Raw genomic sequence first — 24,536 nt, forward strand, 5'->3', positions numbered from 1 at the left:
AAATATTCAATACTGAGATGTATGTATGTATATAAAAGAACAAACGTATATCATACATACGGTTACCACGAATGTAATATTGATTTTTATGTACGTGAAAATATCATTATCGACGAATTTAATATCACTCCAATTTATAACTTATATGTATTCGCACGCAGCTTCCAAAACTTTAACGACATCGATACCTATCCTTCAGACACTCAACGTCTACTTACATGAATCTCGATACAAGATGTTGTTCGGTGTTGTCACCCACACGTGACGGCTATGTTATACAACGCACTAACGAATATGAGACACGCGAACTGTAACGTTTCGAAAACGTAATCCCGAAAGGAATCCTCGAAGCCCTTATACGCATCCATATCTGCGATCCTGCCGTTGCTTTCGCTCGCACGCTTTCTTCTCTTTATCCGTCTTCTTCGATAGCAATAACCATTAGATCGGGATTCTACCTAATGGTTGGTTGGTTCGTTCGTTCGTTCGTTCGTTCGTTCTTTCTTCGTTTATTTCTCTTATCTCCTAATAAAAGATGTACCTTCTCTGGAGTCTTGAATTCTTTCTAACACTCGTACAAAAACCTGATATATCTATTTCATTTACAATAGCTTCCAATTGCATGATTAAATAATTGTACGTGCTCGCATGTACACGCGTTTGCACTTGTGTAACGTTTTACGAACGAAGGAAACGACGGGATAGCTGCTGATATCAGGAACTCCATTGGAAGTTTATAAACAAACTCCTTCCTCCCACCTTCTCCCTCTCCTTGATCGCTTCTCATGAACAACTCTGCTCTCGTTCTGCACGTACGTATTCCCCTTCTCTTTGAATTCATTGTCGCGGTCATAACTACTAGTTTATTTCGTAGGATTCTAATTCTCAGCGGGACTACCCTTTCCCCAGAATTTATCGAAGCGATTTCGTGCTTTTTCGAAGACATCGGTCGCCGTAGAACGATGAGCCGTACCTGGTATCACCTGAACCGGCGGTGCCTCTAACACATGATAACCACCCGTGGCGCTGGTGGTGGTTGTGGTGCTGCTGATAGGCGTTCCTGTTTCTCCACTTCCATTACTACCACCTCCACCATCACCGCCACCTCCTCCTGCAGTTCCTTCGCTACCTGCGTTCGGACCACGCCATAAATTTGACGCCGACGTCGTTGTCGTCGTCGCCGTTGTTGTTGGAGTTGTTGCTGTCGTTGGAGCAACCGACTCGATCTTTTTACGTTCTAATTCGAACATAGGATCCTCGAGACATTTTATATTGCTACTACCTATCGATTTCACTGCTTCTCCTTTATCCTGTTCTCCACCAGCATCGTATGACTTCTATTAACAAATATCAATCGTTCAGGAATTTCAAAAGAATCAAACTTTTGTATGGAAATTATGCATATTAGTTCACCTTCTCGTCTTGACCAGGTGTGATCACAGATTCCCCAGCGGACACATTTTCCACCTTTGTCGGCAACGAGCAAGGACTTGCACGTCCCGAATCTATGTCCTCCTTTTGATCGGTAATCCCACCGAAACTGCCAAGAGAGACGCTCTCGCTTTCTGGCGACTTATAACCAGAATGTTGAGAATGATGCTGCGACTTGTGCTGAGCCGCTAGTTCCGGAGGTGCCGATTGCGGTGCCGACGGTACGCAGGACGGTGCCCACGTCTTTGCTTCACTATGAGGACGCGTTAGGGGCTCTTCGTGGAAATTAAGTTCCTTTTAAGTATCTTTGTGTAATAGTTTAGGTATTGGATTGAATATATTTTTTTGTAATTTTTTTTTCCTTCCTTAACACATTATATAATAATAGTAACGACTTTTAAAAATCGTTTCTATTTATAATTTGTTTCTTTTTTTTTTTTAATGCATTCTAATAATTAATATCGATCTTTGAATATATCATTTATCATATTCGCTTACCCTCTCTGACGTTTTGCGTAACGGTAAACGTCTTCCCAGTATCGAGGGGCACTGTCCAGTTAACCGGTTCAGGAGAGCGCATAATCATTTGTTCTGGCGATTTTACACGCGTTGGCTCCGGTGGACTCTTCACGACTGGTTCATCATCGATCCAAGTACCAGCACCAGCTGAGATAACACGAGTTTGCGATGGAGGAGTTGATGCCACGCTCGAATCACCTCCCGTTGCATCGCCATTCAGTTGAGGCTCCGCTGTCACTAGAAATTTTAATTCTATTCTCAATTCAAAGCTCGTTCAACGTTTATCGACCTTATACGAATATCGTCTCTTTTCACGTTCTTTATTCGAACTATGCAACGCAATAATAACACGCTTTATTTATTCGTATCATAATACTCACTTGGTCGTTGTCTCTCGATTTCAGCACTTCTATCCTTTTGATCTCTATCTTTATCCTTAAATTCCTTCTCTCTTTCTTTCTCCTTCGAAAACGAAAATTAAACGAAAATATACAAACACGCTCGATTTATATAGGATGATCCCAAAACGTGAACTTCGTGGAAAAAAAGAACTAATTTTACAAAGAAATTCCTTGAAGTTTTGACCACATTTTATGAACATCCTACGTTAATAAAAAATAAATAAGTAATGATATTTTTGAAATACCTTCATATCCTTTGTCACAGATGGTGCACGTGGAGGTTGCCGTTTCGGTGATCTACGTTCGGTAACGGTAGGTCCAAGACTCTGGGAACGTCCAGTACGCGGACTGTTCTTCGGACTTGATTTCGTTCTTGGTTGAATCTCGTCTCGGTGCTCTTTCGATTCCTCGCGTCGTCGCGGTATTACGGGCTCCAACTTCTCTCTCGTTGGAGAGGGGAGTAGTGCACCGTCGCCTGCGCGTGACGAGCACATCGTAGGTTCTGCATTTTCTTTTTCTCTTTTAGCAAGATTAGCGGTTTGCGTCTCTGCTTACTTACCTACACCAGTAGTACGATCCAGGTGATGACGGATCAAGAAATCTTTTCTCGCGCGAGCTACGGTTTTTTCAGTATCCTATATTGGTAATAGACAATAATATTCAATTAATTCTAATTCTTATTATCAAATATATTCAAATAATTTCAACAATCTTTTCGTTTTCAATTCAATCAAAAATTCATCCAATTAAATATATACATACCAATTTCAAATCATCTTGCTGTGTACCATGAATAGGTCTTGCTTGAACTGAAGATGGTCTACCTGCTGGCGGCATCGTCATCATCGCTATAACCGGGGTCACTTTCCTCGTATTTTCTTTGTTCTTTTCCTCCTTCGTCACCGATCTAAATTTATTTTCAATTATTATTTAAGACAATATATTTTTTCGCTCGTTAACAATAATTACGTTTAATTGTCGATAAAACACAACGTGGAAGAATTGAAAACCAACTACGACAGAACTCGTGCGAAGATGCGAACTGTAACGACATGTATTAATATTTCTTTGATATTCAGCATCAGCTATAAAGATCGCGATCATCGTTGCTGTTATGAATGTTTCATCGATTCCTATGAAAGATCCTAGCTTTTTAATGAGATATCAGGAGCAACCTTCCTATGAAAGTAAATAATTTTGTTGTTCCGTTCAAAATGAAAAGAACAAAAAAAAACTAAAAAAATCATGAAACGAAAAAAAAACGACGTTGAGATCATTGAACTAATGTCGGAAGAAAATTCATCCGTAATTTTCCTAGGATAATGAAATAAACGTAAAGTGAGGAAGGGGGGAAAGATCAGTCGTTTTGCGTGAAGCAAACAACATGAGTGCGACAACGCAACTTCGAATAACGATGATGAATGATTTACTGGCCTGGCAAGAGACAGAGCGTTGAGAGCGTGGTTACTGGAGACTCGTTTCCACAGGGAAGCTTCATCCTCGGCTGTCAGACCGCAACCCCAGTCACGATGCTAACGCAAACCAAAAGCAATCAGCTGTTGCGTCCTTTAGTGCATCGAGTCTAATGATTCTAATTTATGATTGCGGACCCTGCGAGGATACTAAAGATAGATCATGCTGGTGGGAAGGTATATATGTATATACGATCGAATTTACATGAAGGATATAAAGAGAAATCGGTAGGATGCATGAAAAACTTATATAGTATCGATTCAATTGCATGCATGTTTGATCACAAGAAGAAGACGATGATTTGAAAATAAAATAAAAATACGACCAAATATCACTCGAGACTAGAGAAACTCACTTGTTCGCTAAAAGGGAGGAATTTACGTGGATTCGTTTGGATTACGAAAGACAATCGTGCGGACGAACACCCACGTAGAAACTAACACGCGACTATACAAACGAAAGGATTTAACACATTGGGGAATATCATTCATATCCAATTGGAGAATATCAAAAGATAGACAAAACAATGTTTGTGTTATATGTATATATGTATGTTATGATATTATAATGTATGTATTATATGCATGGAAGAGGAGAAAGGTTGAGAAACAAACAAACAGAGAATGAAATGAATCTTCCCTTTGAGTCGATTTACGCGAATTACCTTGTACTCGTCAGCGAGACGTCTTAGTTCGATCACCTCAGCCGTAGGGAATGGTTTCTCTTGCGATTTGCTCGCCGCTTTATCGTCACTTCCCGATATCCTTACGGTTTTACCCCCTGATTTTCTACCCCTGTAAATAATCAGTAGCTGATGAGGCACACGCATGTGATACGATTATCGATCGAGAAGGTTCAATTCATCGTGACTTCATCACACTTATCGGAACCGTCGTAGGTGCTTTTAATCCTTCGATCGTGTTATAAATTAAGTTTAAAAAGGGTCATATAAAAAAGAAGTCGCGGGAGTCTCTGACCTGAACGCTATCTTTAAATCTGACGTATCCTCTTCACGTTCGTCTCCTTCTAGAACCGTTCCATCGATAGTATCCGTACCTGTCCCGCTTACCAATGGTTCTAATTCAGATGCTTGGACACCTATATACATATATATATACATACATATATATATATATATATATAAATCGTCGAAAGATTATTCAAAAATTTGACTGAAATAATATATCAATTCATAAACGATAGACTTACTTACCGTCCCGTTTGTGATCCACATCTCCAGGTCTTTTTTTATGAACTGGCGCGGGACCAGAAGGTACGATACCCTGTTTGAGTGCTCCCATGCTGAGAGATTTTCGTGGTGGTCCACCGGCACCTAAGGATGCTCCCGTCGATATAATCGGTGCTCCTGCATCGCCGTTCGTTAATTGGGGTCGTCTAGGCCATGCGAATTGTAAACGGTATTCAGTGCTGATACGAGATATCGCTTTGCTCAGTTGACTAGTTGGTACCGTGCTTGTTACTTCCTGCAATCATATTTTTCAATTACGACATATACATACATATCTATTCATTTTCTCAAAGAACAAATTAATAATACTGGAACTTACCTGAACTTTATCAGCTACGAGATTCGAATCTATAACGTCCACGCCACCGCCATCTGCTGCCGGAAGGAATTCGTGAGTCTTGTATGCCAATTCGGGACATTTCTTTCTTCTTGGCAATGGCGGTTCTAAGGTAGGTCCTAAAACACAAAATATTAGTCAGAATACATAAAGTATCTATACGTTCTTTTTGTTAGAATGAAATTCAATCTAGGACGACTTTCGGATTCCAATCTCTGGTGCACGACAGCGAGAGAGCGCAAATTGTTTCGTTTAATTGCGCGCTTAATGATCGACGTTTATCAAGGGATGGTTCAATGGGACTTAGAGTATTGAAACGTGCGCTATTTTTCTGCTTATTTCCTTTTTTATCCTCTTTTACTTATTTTCTTTTTTATTCCATGTAAATACCTGCGGGCTATTACTAATGCGCCACCCTACTGCGGTCGTGCACAAATGAGTATAATAATCATGCTTTATATTCCAGGCGCATAAGCTCCATCGATAAAATGTCAAGCAGAGCGAGAGGGAACGAAAAATGTTAAACTTGGAAATAAACAAAATCGAGTCGCTAAAATAATAATAATATCGTGAAAAATTCTTACATACATAGATTCTATATATAAGGATAAACATGCACAATTGAAGTTTGTCGAAAAATTTTACAAGAGAGAGAGCAATAAGTCGATAATATGTCTCAAGCATAAAATGATGATGGGAAAACATTAATATTATCGTTAGGAAAAGGCCTAATTTATAATATTATATTTATGTATGTACGTCGAACAACAGCTCTTTTGCACTACCTACGTAAATAAAGAAAATGAGTGAGAACGATTCTTCTCTAGTGTGTGAGTGTTCGATAGTCAAAATACAGCCAAAGCCTGTGTATTTGTTTTTTTATATATGATTCCTTATACCAAACCTATGTTTGTGTCTCGTCTTATTATAATTGCAAGTTTAGATCGATAGATAGAGAGAATCCAAAATTTTTATCAGAGTTTTAGACAAAGCTGACATGAAACGAACGGATTCGTGTCGTGCGGATTACGTAGTATATACATATGTATATCGAAAGCATCACCTATATATAACGACTGTTCGAGAATGCGCTTACTTTTCTTCTTGGAAAGAACATAAAATAGGACGATATACATACAGGTATGTAATTAAGTACTTATAGCTTGATGGGATCTTAAGCAGCAAGGTTATCATTAAATTAAACTAAAAGTTTCTCATGACCAATGAAAGAAAGCAATATGATAGTTTTCATTTGTATTTACGACGATATCTTTTCAGACATTTCATGACTATAATATTATACATATTTGTGTATAATAATTTATTTATGTCTCGTATCCAAAGATTGGTATCGTCCGGCCCCAAAAAAAGATGTGATCAATATTTTCAATATTTAAAATTCCTCACACACACATATATATAAATATATATATACGTTGAACAGCTTTCCTTCATTGAATATTTTATTGTTGACGCGTCTTCGCTTATATAATAAATCAAATGGGGATGGGGGACACAAAATGAAGGATAAAAATAACGTGAAAATAATGTGGTTTTGTGTAGGCGTTTGAGGTAAAGAAGGAGTGCGAAGGGCGCGGCTTGCCTTTTGTTGAGGTAGATATAACGAGCGAAATAAAGAAAAATAATAATTCACGGATTTCAAATGTCGCCGATCGGTTAATCTTACCTTCACTGTTCTCGTCCTCGGTTGACTTCGCCGACTGCAGTTTTGCGTTCGCCTGTTTGGCTGTAATAAAAATTCGCATTGGGACTGTTCTCTACTGTTTTCTTAATTTTTTTTTTATTTATGTCTTGTATTCGCTCTCTCACTCTTTCTCTCTCTCTCTCTCTCTCTTTCTTTCCCTCTGTTCTTTGACCTATGGTCAGATATTATTAGACAATTTGGAAGAACACTCAAACCGAAACGAAGAGTTTTAAAATAACGAACGTAAAGTTCAACGCGGAAACGGAAGTACCGCAGTCATAATATAATCCTCGATGTCACGCGATGTACTAGCGAATTTCATTTGGAAATTTTTCTGCTTCTTTTTCTCCTTCTTCTTCTTCTTCTTCTTCCCGTTGTTCTTTTTTCCTCGTAAAATACAATAGGAGTATTACAGTGATAAACGTTTAAAAGGAAATTTTCGAATAATTTTTAAAAAATATTTTTTTGAATATATTTCTATTAAATTATTCACACGCACGCATACATACACAAATTCTCAGCGTACCTTTGAGTTAGTAACGGAGCAAAGTAGGAGAAGCGAGACCGTAAGAATTCTACGTCAATCGGTAGAACGATCTTAACCCCATTTTTTTGGGATTAGTAAACGCATCTATATGTTTCGTGACTAAAGGCAAAGAGCTGACGTAACATCGATAAAGAAACATTAAACTATAGACGATATACGATTAAATGTAACGTGCAAAGAACTAATGTATATAAGTACATAATATATATATAATATCGTTATTATTGTTCGGTTGTGTGAGAGGAACTGGTGAACGGTCAAAATTACAAGATAATAAGAAGAGTCTCTTAGAAAAGAAAGGTATAAAAAAATAGACAAACCCTGACTCAGTAACGTATAGTACAATAGACAACCTCGACTCTTTTCAAATAGTTCTTATATTTTTCAAAAGTGCATATATAATATTTATATATATATATATATATATATATATATGATAAACAGATCACAGAGAAAATATCTTAGCCTTGGTGTAAGAGTGAATCAAGATCAGACACAATGTGGAGAGCGTGTGCGATAATGAAATAACCACGAGGAGTAGCACACATTGAAATAAAACCACTAAGAACATCCTTAAGGGTATAGTAAGAAAAGACGGTGGTGAGGGGGTCGTGAGAGCAGGGGGGGGGGTAGTTTTTGGTTAGTTTCGAGAGAAAGGAATTCAATACATCTAATCTCAACCCTGAAAATACATAAACACGAATCCGTGAATTTTCAATAACGTTTTCTACAAAATAATCAGAAACAATTTTAAGCATCAACATGAATATGGAAATAAAATCGAGTAAGAATTCGTTTCTCGTTTTGTTATTCAAATATTATTCAAGCGATGCGACAGCCGAGCATCGAAATTTTTTTCGCAGCCTCTTTTTTATATATATATTTTTTTTTTTCGCTAATTTTTTTTCTAACGAAGCTCCTCCTCCCCCGTTTCTCTATCGACCTCGTTCAAACAAAATTGAGCTAAGCTCAGCCGACAAAAAAATTGTTTGCCAATGTCTGCTACGAGGGAGATCCACTTAGGGGTAAGAGTAGTTCTTACCTACGCGGAAAATAAATGAACACGAGAGAGGAATCGCGTTAGCTTTTTAAAAAGAGCCACGATTTAGAACGGACTATCGGAAAAGAGGCCGTAGAGGGAAGGGGAAGCCTCATTGCGAGCGGAACGTAGCAGCGGAAGAACGAACGATTTGTTGCTGGCGATCGTACGTATATAACATATACACACGCACGCACACACACACACACATATGTAAGTATTTATGTATATATGTATGCATGTGTGAGTGTATATATTTATATATATACATACGTTATACATTTCACTCTAATAGCTTCTCTAATGTTCAGCGCATCGATAATAAAAAAACACAGAACTGATCTTGACATATGTATGAATATATTGAGCGAGGCCATGGATTTCACGTTTATCGATAATGAGATTAAAATGTTTGTATGCTTATTTAAAAACACGTCGCCAGCTAGTCATTTTGTTATAGTATTACGACAAAAGCTTTATAAAATGTTTAATTGTCCTTTCCTATATTCGAATTTACTTTTTTTTTCCCTTTTTTCTTGTTTTGTTTCTTTTGTTTTTTTTTCGTTGTTCTAATATCTAATATAGAACTTACTGGACGTCGGTGGTGGTTGAGGCGCCCGACGAACAATCGTATGCTCTTGTTGCGGCCCTGTATATTCGTGCCATGTGTACGTGCTCCTGTATTCCGAATGGAGCTGCTGTAACAAATAATTAAAATTATTTTCATGATATGAAGAACGATTCGGAATGTAAGAGAAATGTATATATATATATAAATTTTACATTCTCTTATAATTATTAGTTATATTACTATGACAAATTATCCCGTTTATTTTCTCTTGATTTGTAGTAAAATACTTGACGCTATGTAATTTAAAGATTTAACGTTCGCGTGACACGAAAGTTAGGAAGAAAAAATAATTAAAAAAAAAATAGAAAAAGCACATACTTTCCAACGCGCAAGCTTTTATTACGCAACACCTGCAATATTTGACATATGTCCGCATAGTGGACGGTGCTATGACGTTTCTCGACGTTCGATTCTACGTTGACCCATCATCAATTTCTATGAAAAGCTAGGAGCTCGGCACGTGAAGAGACCGTTTCAAAATTATAATATATCTAAAGGGCCGGTCTAGTACGATAGTACGAACGGCATAGTCATTTCCGTCGGGCATGCGCGAGTTCCATCGAGCGGCGATATCTTGCGAATAAATACGTTGAACTCGCATAAAAACTACAACAAAACCATCAAACCATCTTTTCTTTTTTCTTCTTCTTTTTCTTCTTCTTCTTTTTTACGAGACATTTTTATATAGTTTTTTTTTCCAAGAATATCTAACTACGGAACTACATATAACATCGATCAACTAAGCTTAATCTTTTACAACCAATGCAATCGTGCTAATTATATTGTACACGTTCATGTATTTTATAATAATCCATCTCTAATCATACTTTTTCATATATTTTTTGTTTGTAATGAAACAACAATGCGAAAGAAGAAACAACAAAATTATATTCTACACACGTTTTAACACGTCATGAAAATGTTTCCAATCAAATCTACGCAATTGAATATTAATATCTAACATACCTATATACATATGTAGTGTAAATGTTTGATAATATGTAATATTTTGTTTTGAATATATACGATCGAAATGAATATAATTTCGATTCACCCGATAAAAGGACTCTGTCGATCGATTTTCCAAGCTCCTTCGGTTTTCCGCGAAAGCATCGTCGGCGAAGGCGGAAAAAGACGTTTTTACCGCAATACTCTCCCCCTCCCCTGTATCCTGACGGCGCCGTTGCTGTCGCCATCGTCGTAGGCGACGGTGGTGGTGTGGCAGCGGCACCACCAGCACCGCCCTAGAAACGTCGATCGAGCAAAAGAAACTTGCTCGCAGATTTTCTTCTCACCTTGTCAATCGGCATCGAAGGACACGCACGACAAAGGTTCCAGAATGAACCGATCATGAGGCCGCGGTGTATGGGGCAGTGGAAGGATGGTGACACACGGCCGCTATTACAGCGACGGGGCCGTTACAAACGACGATTTTGCCCACGGGCCAGGCCAGGTTGTCTTCCTCCCGTATAATATTCCCGACAGTTAGAATATACACAATTAAGATTCACGAATTTCTTTCTCTTTCTTCTTCCTTCTCGTCCTTTCTTATTATCCTTCCTATCCTTTATTATCTTCTTCCTCTTTTTATACGTCTTAAATTGGATTAATCGATGTAATTTCAACGAAGAAAGTGCTCTTTTTATAGTCCGTCCTTCTTATTCTCCACTCTAAAAGCAGAGTCCCATGAACATAGTAGTAGTAGTAGTGGTAGCGTTGTCATTATCATCATTATTATCGTCGTCATCGCCATCGATGTCATCGTCGTGATAGATCCGTGTGACAGGAAAAATTGAAAAAATGAATAGACTTATGCTTTACATTCTGATTTATATAATTTAAAGTTACAAATTGAATATATATATATATATATTTTTTTTTATATTCTGGACGTTCAAGTAACTTTATGAACTATCGTAATTTACGGCAAAAGAAAAATGCAATTTTCAAATGCGGAAATGATCGATAAATTTTTTCCAAAAATTCTTATTAAGTGCTTTCAATTTGAAACCGACAAGCAAAGTATCGAATCGAATATTTTTAAGGGCTGTCACTCGATCATCACTAACGATGGTTTTCCGCTGTCTTTCCGTTAAGCACGAGGGTTTCCTTTTGCCTTCCTTCCTCCCACCCTCCCCCTCTATCCCCTTCCCACAATCTATATTCCTCTTTCTTTCTTTCTTTTTTCTCTTCTCTCTTTCATTTTCTTACTCCCTTCTTCCTTCACCCGTTTTACCAACCATTTCCATCGCAATTATGATCGATGCGTAAATTACATAGCCAATTTCATCGATCAGTCGATTGCCAATAGATTTGCGAAGATTGAGTTTTGACAAATCGCACAGTGGAAGAAATTTACCGATTATCCGATATCTTATTTGTCGTTACTCTTAATCACTTTATGAAACTAATGCATTTGAAATCAATAAGAAGATAGATTACGACGAGATTATGTGGATATCCTTGCGTGAGAGGATATCTCAAGAAGAGACAGAGAGAGAGAGAAAAAGAGAGAGAGAAATAGAGAGAAAAAGAGAAAGAAAGAGAGAGAAAGAGAGAATGGGTAAAATGAAAAGAAAAAAAAAGAATAAGAGAAAAATCGTCGAGGAAAAACACGTACGAAGAGAACGACGACGAAGACTTGTCGAGGTTAGCCGACGAGACGAAACGACGAAACGACGAGACGAACAGAGCAAGAACGGAATCGTGAGAGGCACTGGTCCAACGTCGCACCACCGATCGCACCGACGTTGCGTAGGGCGCCGCGTCGCCGGCAAGACGGCTACCACCACCACCACCATCATCGAGTCATGGCAGAAGGGTTGTGATCGGGGGCGCAAGCGCTAAACCGTACCGGGTCGATATTCCGCAACGTTACTCCCCCGTGGTTACTCCCTACTGCCCGTATCTCTCCTCCTCTCTCTTTCCCACCCTTTTTCTTTCTCCCTCTCGCAATAGTCCTCTTCCTCTCTTTTAAGTACTGCCCTCCTGCCCCTTTCCACGCACCAACACTCGCGCTCTCGCGCACGCTCCCTTTTGAATCGCACATTTGTTTGCTCGCTTGTGTTCATATCTCTATCTCTGTCTCTTTTATTCTTCGTCGTTGTTGTCGTCGTCGTCGTCGTCGTCGTCGTTGCGTCGTCGTCATCATTCGTCTTCGTCGTCATCGTCATCGTTCGTTGTCCGTTGTCCGTTGTCCGTTGTGTCTATTCCGCTTACTTAGAATTTCTGGCTTCATACCTCCGGCTTATCCGTTGTCAATATTATCATTTTTTAGTTTCATCGTTACGAGCGGTTGTACTTCACCCTTTTCCTGTACCCTTTTCCTGCATTACTTCTTCTCCTTTAGCGTCTTCCTTTAATCCTCGACTTCCTCTTATCATCCTTCTCCTTTTCCCCTTCTCCTCTATCCTTCCCCCTTTTCGACTGTAACTTGCTATCCGGTTTCTTCCTCTTCGACAATACGCCATAGAAGCAATCCATAAAAGACAACAATTAATATCTGCAATGGGGTAACATCAATGATTTTGATATATGTCGTTTGAAATGTTCATCCATTCTTTTCCTTTGATCACTTCCGTTACTCATCCGAATGATCTCTCTTTCGTCTTCATTTTATTCTTTAACTTCCTCTTCCTACCCCTACCAAAAAATTATTTTCCTTCCCATCCTTCCTAAACCTCCCCACATCTTGTCACGTACCAGGCGCCACGATGTCTAGGCGGGGTTATAACGTTGACTATCTTCCATGAGTGCACCTGCACTCATACCGTTTATTTGCAGTAGCAGTCTTTTCCTTCAAGCCTTTCGTTCAAGATCGAACCGATAGGTTTTCTCTTCATATTTTTTTTCTTAATAACGCGAGCAATATGAACAAATTCCCGACTACTTTACACTACATTAATCATCGGTTCGAATAATTCCTGAGAAGATATCTGCGTTAAATTATTTTGCTAATTCTTCGTTCAATTCGTGATTGGCAATACGAAGAAGGAAGTATTAGTATTAGAGTTCGATGGGAAACTTGAGGCCTTAACGTTCGTATTCGTGAGAAACAATGTGATTTAACTCCCTATTTGAAAAGACGATATTCGCTTAACGAAGTACTGTGTCTGCCTCTCTCTCTCTCTCTCTTTTCTCTTTCTCTCTTTGTACGTATAAATGCCTTTGAATTGGATCGAAAATACTTCGGGGAACAATATAAGTACGATCGGCAACGGTAACTTGATACCATCTTTAGCTGACGCGGGGTCGTGGGCCATCGAGTGATATTCGATGGCCACCAGCTACTCAGAAGGAGTACGCTTGTGTGTAGTGTATGTATATAGGTGTAACTGTGACCTAATTTGTAGTAGACAAATTTCCTATCAACGATGTGCGTGTGTAATTAAATTAAACTTTGTCTTCTGTTTTTTTTATGGAAGAGAATTATGATACGTGAAACAAAAAAAAAACAAATAGACAAAAATCGTTTATTTACTTTTTGCATTTTCTTTTTTCTCTTTTATTTACCAAGAGATAAGTACTCCAAAACATATTTTTTTTTCTAATAGATTTTATTAAAATAAAATCGTTTCCCATATCTTATCCTTCGTTATCAAGAATAAGAGACATGTGTTATATAAATACACACAAGTGCGAAACCTTTTATCGTTTTTTAATTATAAATGAGCATATAATACTTTCGTGTGATAACCATACGAAATTATCCCTTACCTGGACTTGGATCGAGTCCTGGGCCTGGATTTAAACAAACATGCTTTGCAACATGCGATCTTAAAATAGAATAATGCGAATCGATCGTTCAGCAAGGAATTATTCCAAGTTTCAAAATGACAACAATTCTCAATCCTATATATACAATATTTGTATGTGTGTGTATGTGTGTATGTGTGTATGTGAATGGATTCCACATTCTCATCGATCTCTTTCTACTAAGCTACTCGAGGGTATAAGGCGAGACTAAAACTCTAGAATAAATTCGCTCACAGCGAAATTTCTCTTGCATAGAACGTCTACTACGAATAAATCAATAAGGATTGTAACCCCCCACATAGATTGCGGCCTAGGTCCTAGACTGCTGAACTCTCTTCATTTCTTTTTTCCTTTTACAGTATATTTACACGTAAGTGCGAACCATCTTTTATTATTTATTACTTTTGCAAATCAGAAAAAACGTCCTTTATTTGCTTAAGATGTATCTGCACACGCCAATATACTCTTATACCATTATAAAATATTAAATTTTTATTCGAGTTGCAATTATGAAAATGTGATCTGAGTACAAAATGTTAATAATATTAATTTATTCCATAATGCTTATAGAAATAACCTAATTATACAAATTACGCGATAAGCTAATTTTTTGTTAATATTTTACTTACAATTAGATCACCCATCATAATCACCGCAATTTACCATAACCACACAAGCAATTTCTAATAGAACCTCGTTTTTATCTCTTGCATAAAAATTCACGTTACGTATTTTTAATCCTCTGTTTAATCCAATTTATACCTTATAACATGATTATGGTTACGAATTAACTCGTTTAATAATTAGAATGACAAAACCTTTGATGAACCTTCTTACGTAACAAAACTAGCAGGTCTACTTTAATTTCTTTACTTATACAAGACACAATAGCAAAGTAGTTCAAGTAGATACTGTCGAAGTGGAATCATCTATCGTTATTCTACACACCCTTAGCCACCACGTGTACATACACAGAAACACACAATTATATAGACACGTACCTAAGCGAAGCATAGAGGAAAGGAAAATCAACGACGTCCTTTGATCTACTGAATTAGCGAAATCTAGTTTTCTTTTCTTTTTTCTATTTTCTTAAAAATTAATATACTATTACTTATACATCTAGGGATTAGAAAATGCAATTGAAACGAAATAAAAATAACTAGAGCTAAAATTGCATAGAATATTCAAAATAATATTACTGTCAATACAAATATTATATATTCTATAAACGTAAATATATCTAATATATCTTTTATCAATCTCATATTTACTTACTTTTTTTTCTTTTTAAGGTCAATAAAATAGTACAAGTATCGCCAACGCATGTAGGTGCATTAAAGAGACAAGTGCAAAAATCTAACATACGTATAAAATATATACATATGTATATAACATAACATCAAAATACTTGTCTCTAAAAGGAATAATCGTGCTAACCTAAAAAATAAAAAAATTTTAAAAAAAGATAATTCTAGCAAAGACATTACTACAAAGACTCAAGGAACGGGTTATTTATAGGTCCTTTTAGAAAATAAAACATTGCAATTGTCTGTTTATCAAATGTCGTTTATGTTGTCATGTCGTATACAGTAGATTTTTTTCTTTTTTTCTAATAATTATTACAAGCATAAAAATTGACTTATATCTGATAAATGAAATTTCACGGTCCAAAGGAAATGGGAATTTGAAAAAATGTATATCAATTGTCAATTTAAATATTTAAGTAGTTTTTTAAAAAAAGTTCAAATATTGATTTAATTTATAAAAATTTACTATATTAGTGTGAAGTTTACTAGCGTAGTCAATATAAATGTTATTTAATTTGCGCGTCATATTTTATCATATTTCGTATTTTTTAATAATCCTTAGTTAAAAAAAAAAAGAGAAAAAAAAAGAGATATACAACACATGTAGACCAATATATGTAATAAATCAATTTTCTAGAGAGCATTTTATCACGATAATTATTCTGAGCACGTTAAAAGCCACTAATTAATGTAATATACGATCAGTAATACTAAATGGTTTTCTTGATAAAATCACTATCGCACGTAATTTTGTAACGTTAAACGACAAACCTATTATTTTTAGATTTTTCTTTTACTTCAAACTTGTACCAAGAGATTAATAAATTTTTAAATAAAATGATAAACGCATATATCAAGTACTACGCATAAAAATCAGACATATATTACACGACACACACTGCATCCTGTTATATTTGGTGATAAAATGATAATCAGTGCTTCGCGCATGCCTCGTGCGCATTCTAGTCTGGACTCTTACAATCAGCCTGCGGTGTCGATCGCTAAAGGTTTATACCATTATCGTACGACGATGTAGTGTGTATGTACATACATACGAGTTAGACAAAGAGAGATAGAGAGAAAGGAGTTTAATGGACGACGTTGAGAAAAAGAAGGGTAGCAGGTGCATAGATTACGAGAAAAAAGGGAGAAAAAAACAAAAAATAAGAGGAAAGGATCAGAGAACAAGGAAAAGGTCAACAGTAGAACCGAAAAGTGTCACTACGTTTTTTCGATGCGCTTTTTGTGGTGCTAGTCCATGCTACTTCCAATCTTAGAACACGATCCTCCATGCGTTGAAATTTCGTACGATGGACACTGAATGTTTCGAAACTTCGTCTCGATCATCGGTGTGTATATATATATATATATATACACATAACAGATGTATATATTTATATTGTATATAATATATGTATGTATATATGTATACAATCGTTCAAAAGATTAACGAGTTTTACTTTCGCACACTCACCAGATATTGTTTGCAATGTTTTTTATGCTTAACGCAGGAGCGTTTCTTCTTCTTCGAATTGCCTGCAGCTAGTCCGTTGTTTGATTTCTCTTTGCGAGGCGTCGACAGCTGATTGCTCTTGTTCGCGGGCATCGTCCTTTTTTCTGCCGTTCGCAAAGAAAGGTAGAAGGAGAGAGAGACAGAGAGAGAGAGAGAGAGAGAGTGAGAGAAAGAGAGTAAGAGAAAGAGAGAGAAAGAGAGTGAGAGAAAAGAGAAAAGTGGTCAAAGAGATCGTCCAACGTCTTACTCTCGGATGGATGCCAAGCGAATGTACTTTCGTCGTCTATCAGTCCTACGACGAGAGTGATTGATGACAGGCTTGAAATTTTTCTTCCTACTGGATTGGACCGATGCAGGTGCGCTGCGCGTAACGTATGCGCACGGGATCTTCTCTCTCTATGCGATCTCAAGTTTCTCTATCTCTTTCTATCTACTCTCTTTTTCTCTCTTTCCTTATTTCGAGAGTGAGAGAAAAATAGGGAGAAAGAGAGAAAGAGAGAGAGAGAAAGAGAATTATGACACGCGCAATAATAATGAACTATTTCTATCCACTAAGCCACGCCTATAACCAATGTAAAATAGTCGATTACAATTTCTCGATATCCATTATTTTTATCGTTCTTTTCTTCGATAGTTTTAATATGATTGTGATATATATACTACTAAATGCACTACTATACATGGGAGTACGATATTGCACCGACGATACACGAATGCAAGAGATTTATCGACGAAACTTCCCGACGAGGGATGATGTAATGTATGTCACTGAACCTTCCTCGTTAAATCACTTCCTTCTCCTTCTTCCGCACTTCGTCAAATATTTTTTTATTTTTTCTCTTTCTTTTTTATTTATACACCGCTTTATCGGTAATTTCAAAATTTGAAACTACCGCCAATTTACCCAAAGATTTTGATAGTTAAATATCGAAACATATAATATATGTAATAAGAAATGTAAGTCTATTTATATATCTATGATTCTGCTATTATTTATAATATATTGTGTAAGTATTATTATAAGCACGAAGAAGAGATTAATTAAAACTTTAAACAATAAAATATCTTAGGAACGCTGTCATAATAATATAATATCCTATCTTACCGACTGATTTGTGGAAGTATGTGTGCTTCTGTCTCTATGCATATTAGAATAGAATTGGTACACAAATTTAATGGTCACAATTAACTCACACACATATATTTAAAGCTGTTAATTAATGAGACAATCTATCGAAACAAATCCAACGAATTACATTACACGCATTGCTCAACCTGTTTTATCGATACTTTTCTACGAAGAGGTAGAGAGCGCTTTCCGTCGTTTAACGTCCTCTTTCTTTAAGCTTATGAATTATTTTGATCTCAGTAGCAGTTAGGTTGTTTAATACTACACGTGATATTTTTAATAATAATTTATTGTAAAAATGGATGCATATGATATTTTTAAAAAACTTGCTGTTGGATCAAAATTCAACGTACGACGCTTTCAATCGGATGCTGAAAAATTCAAGGTAATAATATTTTGATAAATAGTATTTTAAAAAATCATACCTATATAAAAGGTTAGGAAATGAAATTATTTTTCTAAAAATTAGTAACATGTGTATATATTTCCAACAGTTAATTAATAAAAAAACTGAAAATATACCTAAAACCATCGAAGCAAAAACAATTGAACCTGTTGATACTTGTACCAAAACATCTCTTAAAAGAAAATATAATGAAGATGAAGAAGAAAAGCAAATCGACACTTTAACATTAATTGAAGGAATATCCGTTCCTGTAGATGGAAGTAAAATAAAAGCTAAAAGAAATAAAAGCTCTATGACAGAAGCTAAAAAATTTAATTTAGAACGTGAACAGGTATGAAATTTAGAGTAAAAAAATGGTCTGTATATAACTGTATTCCATTTTTGACCTGTTGTTCTCTGCTTGTATTTGAATGCATATCCATATGAACTATACGATAACTTATTTTTGTTTTTAGATAAATCAATTTCGTAACCAGCATCATATATCAGTGACGGGTTCCCGTGTACCTAAAGCTATAGGTACATTTGATGAATTATTAACAGAATATCATGTGTCTCAAAAATTGTTAGACAATATGAAACAATGTGGGTACGAAGAACCAACGCCTATTCAAATGCAGGCAATACCTGTTTTACTACAGGTATATATATATTTTGTTATATTTTAATATTATGAAATAATTAAAAAATCTTTAACAAAACATGTATAGTAATAAATAATATTTGTTCTTCTCTGGTAATCAGAACAGGCAATTATTAGCTTGTGCTCCAACAGGATCAGGAAAAACTGCAGCTTTTTTATTACCAATCATCCATCATTTGAATGGTCCACAAAAACAGGGCTTCCGAGCTATAATTCTAAGTCCTACTAGAGAATTAGCTAAACAAACATACAGAGAATGTTTAAGGTTTAGTGAAAATTATGGTTTTAGAGTACATATTATCAGTAAAATTAATCAGGCGCTTTCTAAATATGGTCCTAAAAGTTCACAAAAATTTGGTATTAAACTTATTTCATTAATTTAGTAATTTATTATTTTGGAACTTTTTTTTTGTTTCTCTTTTTCTTACTTTTTTATTGCGTTTGCATATATTTTACTTATATATGTTTTTTTAACTTTGATTGCAGATATATTAATTACTACACCGAAAAGATTAGTATTTTTATTACAACAGGAACCACCTGCCATATCTCTAGCTAAGTAAGATACACAAAAATAATATTTACTTTATCTTTTATATAGTGATTAATTAATAAAAATAATACTTTTAGTGTACAATGGTTAATAGTAGATGAAGCCGATAAACTTTTTGAAGACGGTATGCGAGGCTTCAGAGATCAATTAGAAGAAATTTCTACAGCATGTACAAATCCTAACTTACATCGTGCAATGTTTAGCGCAACAACTACACCTACAGTAACAAAGTGGTGTCGCAAGAACCTTAAAGGTCTTGTTACTGTTACTGTTGGTCTAAGGTATATATTTCTTTTCTTATAAATTATTTGTAATTTTTATCTTTGGTTTTCTTTTTAGAAATTCTGCTGTAGATCTTGTAGAACAAGAATTATTATTTGTTGGTAGTGAAAGAGGAAAACTTTTAGCAATTAGAAATATTATACTAAAGGGTATTGCCCCACCAGTATTAGTATTTGTACAAAGCAAAGAAAGGGCTCAAGAACTCTTTAGTGAACTTATTTATGATGGCATAAATGTTGATGTTATTCATGCCGATCGAACTCAGGCGCAGGTAATGTTATAAAAAAAAACGTATGTTTAAAATAGAACAGAAACATTATTATTTTTAATATTGTATATAAAAATATATTTATTTTAGCGAGATAATGTAGTACGTTGCTTCAGAGAAGGAAAAATATGGGTGTTAATATGTACAGAAATAATGGGTAGAGGTATTGACTTCAAAGGTGTAAATCTTGTTATTAATTACGATTTTCCGCCGACTGTTATTTCATACATTCATAGAATAGGTTCGTATTGTAATTGTAAAAATTACTTGGCAAATAAACAATAATTAAATGTGTACTAATATAAAACTACTAATATATACTAATATATATAGGTAGAACTGGTCGAGCAGGTCATAAAGGAAAAGCAATTACGTTTTTTACTAAACAGGATACAACAAATTTAAGAAGGTTAGTTAAAAGAACATAATATAGAAATAATATATTTTGATTTGGAACTTTGCAATAATAAATTATTACTTATATCTTTTTTTCAATTAGTATTGCAGCAACTATGCGTGCATCAGGTTGTGATGTTCCAGAATATATGCTGGCTATGAAAAAACATAGCAAAAAGGAAAGGCGAAAACTTGAACGAACTGCTCCTAAAAGAGAAACTATATTGACAGGACCGAAACATAAACGATATGACATGGTGAAAAAGTTTACAAATAATAATAATAAAACTGAAAAGAAAAAAATAGGTGTAAATATTAAAAAAACAGGAAGCAAGAAAAAAGTTGTGAATATTAAACAAACAGGAAGCAAGAAAAAAGTTGTGAATATTAAAAAAACAGGAAGCAAGAAAAAATTTGTGAATATTAAGGAAAAGGAAGGAAAGAAAAAAATTGTGAACACTGAAAAAGCTGCAAAAAATACGCACTGACTATGGACACCGATCAGAGATAATGTTAATAGTACTTTATTATAATATGTCATGGAAGTTAGATTTGATATTGATTATATATACATCTTTATAACCAATATAAAAAATAATCTTTTAAATATTCTGAAATAAAAAAATAACACATATTTATGACTATTAGTATGATATTGTTATGTTTCACATAACCAATCACAAGGCAACTTTGGCATCTTATTGGCTGGCCATGGCAGGTAACCAGCAGTTTTAAATACCCAATAATCATAGGACACTTTAGCTATCAGACTTATCAATAATATTACTTCGGTAGCAATTATGTAATAAATATAATCAGTCCAATCTCCAGGATAGACACACATCTTAGACGGCTCTAATTCGATTACTTTTTCTTTTACATTTTCACATAGAACTTCATCTGAGTCTAATACACGCGTTTGCAACCACACCTATAGATTATATTTAAAAATATCAAATTATAATAGAGTAAAATATATTAAGATTAATATTTTTCCTTATAATCTTTTTCTTACCTTTAAATATTTAGCAGTATTACAATCACAATGTAATTCATTTCCACCGAGTTTAACCAACCGAGAACTAAAACTTTTATCATATAAATTCAGACTTAAAATGTAAGTTGGAAGCTGAAAAAAAAAAATGTTGCATAGTTACAGATAGTGCCAAATTTACATTCATTATAAATATAATTAAGAAATTATTACCGATTTAATTTTATTATATCTTAAACTAAGGAGAGCATAATTGTCTAAAAATTTAGAGCCTTCTAATTTATTGATAGATGATATGTTATTGTAGTCAGCATAAAATTCACGTATATCTTCATAACATGGATTGGTGCTCAGATCATCTAATACTGTGATCTATCAAAAAGAATAAAATAAGAAGTACCAATTTTTGGTTTAGTAATAAATGTGGAAAAATATTAAATACATACATAGTTGTAAGAAACATTTAATGCTATAGTGTTGCGTGGTAATTTTTTTGGTAATTCCGTTAATTGTATACCACTGCAATCCACATTTACTGCTAATGTAGGTGGCTTTCCTTCAACTATATCTAATCTCCTAAATTTGCATTGACATCGCCAGGATGTACCTTTCGGACATTCTGTCTGCAACTAAATATCAAATAATTTTTATGACCTATATCAGAAATAAATATTATATATTTTTTTATAATAATTCATAGATAATGAAATTGTAATGATTGATTCAAAGATTCATGATCACAATAATACATACCAAACTAAGATAACGCACTTGTTGCAGTGGTACTTGTTCTGTAGCATTAAACCAATGCCATGTTTTACTTGCAGAACATACTGTTTCATTTTCTCTATTAAAATTAATTGCTTTATCTTTTTTATTGACATATGGATAAATGTCATGACACCAGAGAGTATTTGTTCCTATAGACAGCAAAATTATTCTCTATTTTGTAATTATTAAACATATGCATTAAAATAATAATATAAAATAATATAAAATAAATGATAGTGATATAAAAATGCGCATTTACCAGAAATATCGAGCCAAAATTCTCTACCATTTATTATATTCAATCCTGGTAGATGTGTTAAATTATTACATGATAGATCCAAAGTAGTAAGCTCTACTAATCTATTAAATGAATTATTGTCAACTTCGACAAGAGCATTGTTAGAAAGATTCAAACATGATATTGGTGTCACTTTAAGGAATTGATTCTTGACACGATTAATTCTTCCATCGGTTATGGCAAATGATTTTAATCTTCTCCATCGTGTTTCACTAACATCAATTATGTCCAAAGTAGCATTACGAATATGAACATAAGATACATTTGATGGAAATCCTGGCGACAATCAATTCTTATATCTAATTGATTGTATATAAGACTGTATATAGAAGACTATATATATATATATATATATATATATATATCTTAGAAATCTTAAGATATAGATTGTCTTAAATATATATTTATAAAATTAAAAGTTAACAAAAAAGATAAGTTATGCTCACCAACGCAAGAAAGACTATCATTTAAGGAATTTTGACTATCTATATTACAACAAAATACAGCATCACTTTCATAATTGTGCGGTAAACTTATTCTCTTGCATAGACAATTAATTTTTGGATCAGGACAGTCGGATGGTGGTCGATAAAAACATTGTTCCGAAAGTCCCGAAAAAATGTCTGTAAATCCATTAGTATTGGAAGTACTAGTTGCCTGTTGATCTTCTTCTGTACGTGTATACACCAACCCCACATACAAAAGGTATATTATCACTATTTGGCACTGCATTTGTCCATTAAAAGTTTATTGTTCGTATGAACCTCGTAAAATTTCTTTTCTCTCACACTCACATTCTTCATCAATTTTTATTTAAAAAAGTTTCTTCCTTGTGTATTAACAATTTCCTTTAAAAAAAATAATTTTCTCTGTTTATTCCGTTCTACGTATATATATAAATAAATATTAAAATATAAAGTATAAATACATACTTTCTTTATCATCTTCTTTTTCTCATAGGTCGACTAATCCCATTATTTTAACTTAAAGAATTATTTTCTTTTCCTACTCTTCTCCTCTCTTCATTCCCCTCTTCACTTCTCTAAATATTATTTTTACGATAATATTACCGATATGATACATGCATATACGTAAATACGTAATACATAGATATACATAAGACTCGTTTACACTTACCAATAATACTCGTGATGAGTAATTAAAACGACAAATGTATTTTTTTGTTTACTAATTATCATTTTTATTATTCTACTAGTCATACTTTTCTTTGGTTACAATTATTACTGTTAATATATAAAATTTTATTATCATTATAAAAATATACCTATTATAAAATTTTAGTAATCATTTATTTAAATCGTATACTTATAAATATTTCCTACCGTTACCAATTATAGATACTCATTAATGTACATGAAAATAAAATTTCATCTTAATCCCTCCATTTTATTTTTTTATATATATTCTTTTTTTTCTCTTATTATTTATTTCATACTATTACATTTTTCCCGCCGTATGAAAACTGGCCCTGCTATAAATCGATATGTTACTAATATCGATTATCGATTTTAATTTTCAAATTCCCCGGGTAATATATTTATTATTATATTCATTAAATTATTATATTTATACTTAAATATTAAATAATAAGACATAAAATTTGATTAAATCAAATCAATTTCATTTAGTAAAGAAAAAGATTTTTATTTTATTTTTATATAATTATAAATAATAGTAATATTTAAATGATAAAAAGAATTATAAACAATTGTGTGAGCAGATTGTTTTTAATATCTTTTCATTGCATTGATAAAAAAAGGTTATCGAGCTCTTCATTTATTTTGTGACTGACATAAACGAATAAATTCATTTAACCATGAAGACTCTTTGGGTCATTTGGATTGACCCTTTAACGAACTAAAATT

At 34.3% G+C, this 24,536-nt stretch overlaps 3 protein-coding genes and 1 long non-coding RNA gene across 16 annotated transcripts; 2 read left to right on the forward strand and 2 right to left on the reverse strand.

The window, feature by feature from the left end:
• Positions 1-424: 424 nt before the first annotated feature.
• Positions 425-18,158, reverse strand: LOC122519981. 13 transcript variants are annotated; one of them, XM_043639849.1, is made up of 16 exons: positions 18,016-18,034; positions 10,628-11,002; positions 9,294-9,399; positions 7,098-7,157; positions 5,393-5,529; positions 5,038-5,308; positions 4,802-4,922; positions 4,489-4,618; positions 3,786-3,883; positions 3,114-3,258; positions 2,911-2,986; positions 2,597-2,826; positions 2,331-2,412; positions 1,930-2,187; positions 1,414-1,706; positions 425-1,337 (listed from the first exon to the last, which is right to left on the reverse strand). In XM_043639849.1, exons 2-16 carry the CDS (start codon positions 10,682-10,684, stop codon positions 879-881), a joined length of 2,523 nt encoding a protein of 840 aa, XP_043495784.1. In that variant the 5' UTR covers positions 10,685-11,002; positions 18,016-18,034; the 3' UTR covers positions 425-878. The 13 variants fall into 13 exon arrangements, with proteins under 13 accessions (XP_043495784.1, XP_043495776.1, XP_043495775.1 ...); XM_043639841.1 differs by lacking the exons at positions 10,628-11,002; positions 18,016-18,034 and adding exons at positions 16,872-17,014; positions 17,158-17,351 and having other exon boundaries at positions 9,294-9,396; XM_043639840.1 differs by lacking the exons at positions 10,628-11,002; positions 18,016-18,034 and adding exons at positions 16,872-17,014; positions 17,158-17,351.
• On the forward strand, positions 5,435-6,226 carry LOC122519985. The gene is made up of 3 exons (XR_006304416.1): positions 5,435-5,522; positions 5,587-5,728; positions 5,877-6,226. It is a non-coding gene; the product is annotated as an uncharacterized LOC122519985 (long non-coding RNA).
• Positions 18,159-18,333: 175 nt separating the features above from the next.
• On the forward strand, positions 18,334-21,137 carry LOC122519392 (probable ATP-dependent RNA helicase DDX52). The gene is made up of 11 exons (XM_043638797.1): positions 18,334-18,424; positions 18,534-18,776; positions 18,901-19,086; positions 19,190-19,445; positions 19,575-19,647; positions 19,719-19,922; positions 19,981-20,194; positions 20,282-20,432; positions 20,525-20,600; positions 20,691-20,924; positions 21,134-21,137. The coding sequence occupies exons 1-11, from the start codon at positions 18,338-18,340 to the stop codon at positions 21,135-21,137; spliced, it is 1,728 nt and encodes a 575-aa protein (XP_043494732.1). The 5' UTR covers positions 18,334-18,337.
• LOC122519984 (protein halfway-like) lies at positions 21,052-24,043 on the reverse strand. The gene is made up of 10 exons (XM_043639854.1): positions 23,994-24,043; positions 23,788-23,894; positions 23,583-23,692; positions 23,097-23,498; positions 22,612-22,926; positions 22,335-22,501; positions 22,028-22,210; positions 21,795-21,953; positions 21,603-21,716; positions 21,052-21,518 (listed from the first exon to the last, which is right to left on the reverse strand). The coding sequence occupies exons 4-10, from the start codon at positions 23,380-23,382 to the stop codon at positions 21,246-21,248; spliced, it is 1,497 nt and encodes a 498-aa protein (XP_043495789.1). The 5' UTR covers positions 23,383-23,498; positions 23,583-23,692; positions 23,788-23,894; positions 23,994-24,043; the 3' UTR covers positions 21,052-21,245.
• Between the last annotated feature and the right edge of the window lie 493 nt (positions 24,044-24,536).

This window comes from Polistes fuscatus, unplaced genomic scaffold, assembly GCF_010416935.1.
Source record: "Polistes fuscatus isolate 324 unplaced genomic scaffold, CU_Pfus_HIC Scaffold3, whole genome shotgun sequence".
Taxonomy (NCBI): domain Eukaryota; kingdom Metazoa; phylum Arthropoda; class Insecta; order Hymenoptera; family Vespidae; genus Polistes; species Polistes fuscatus.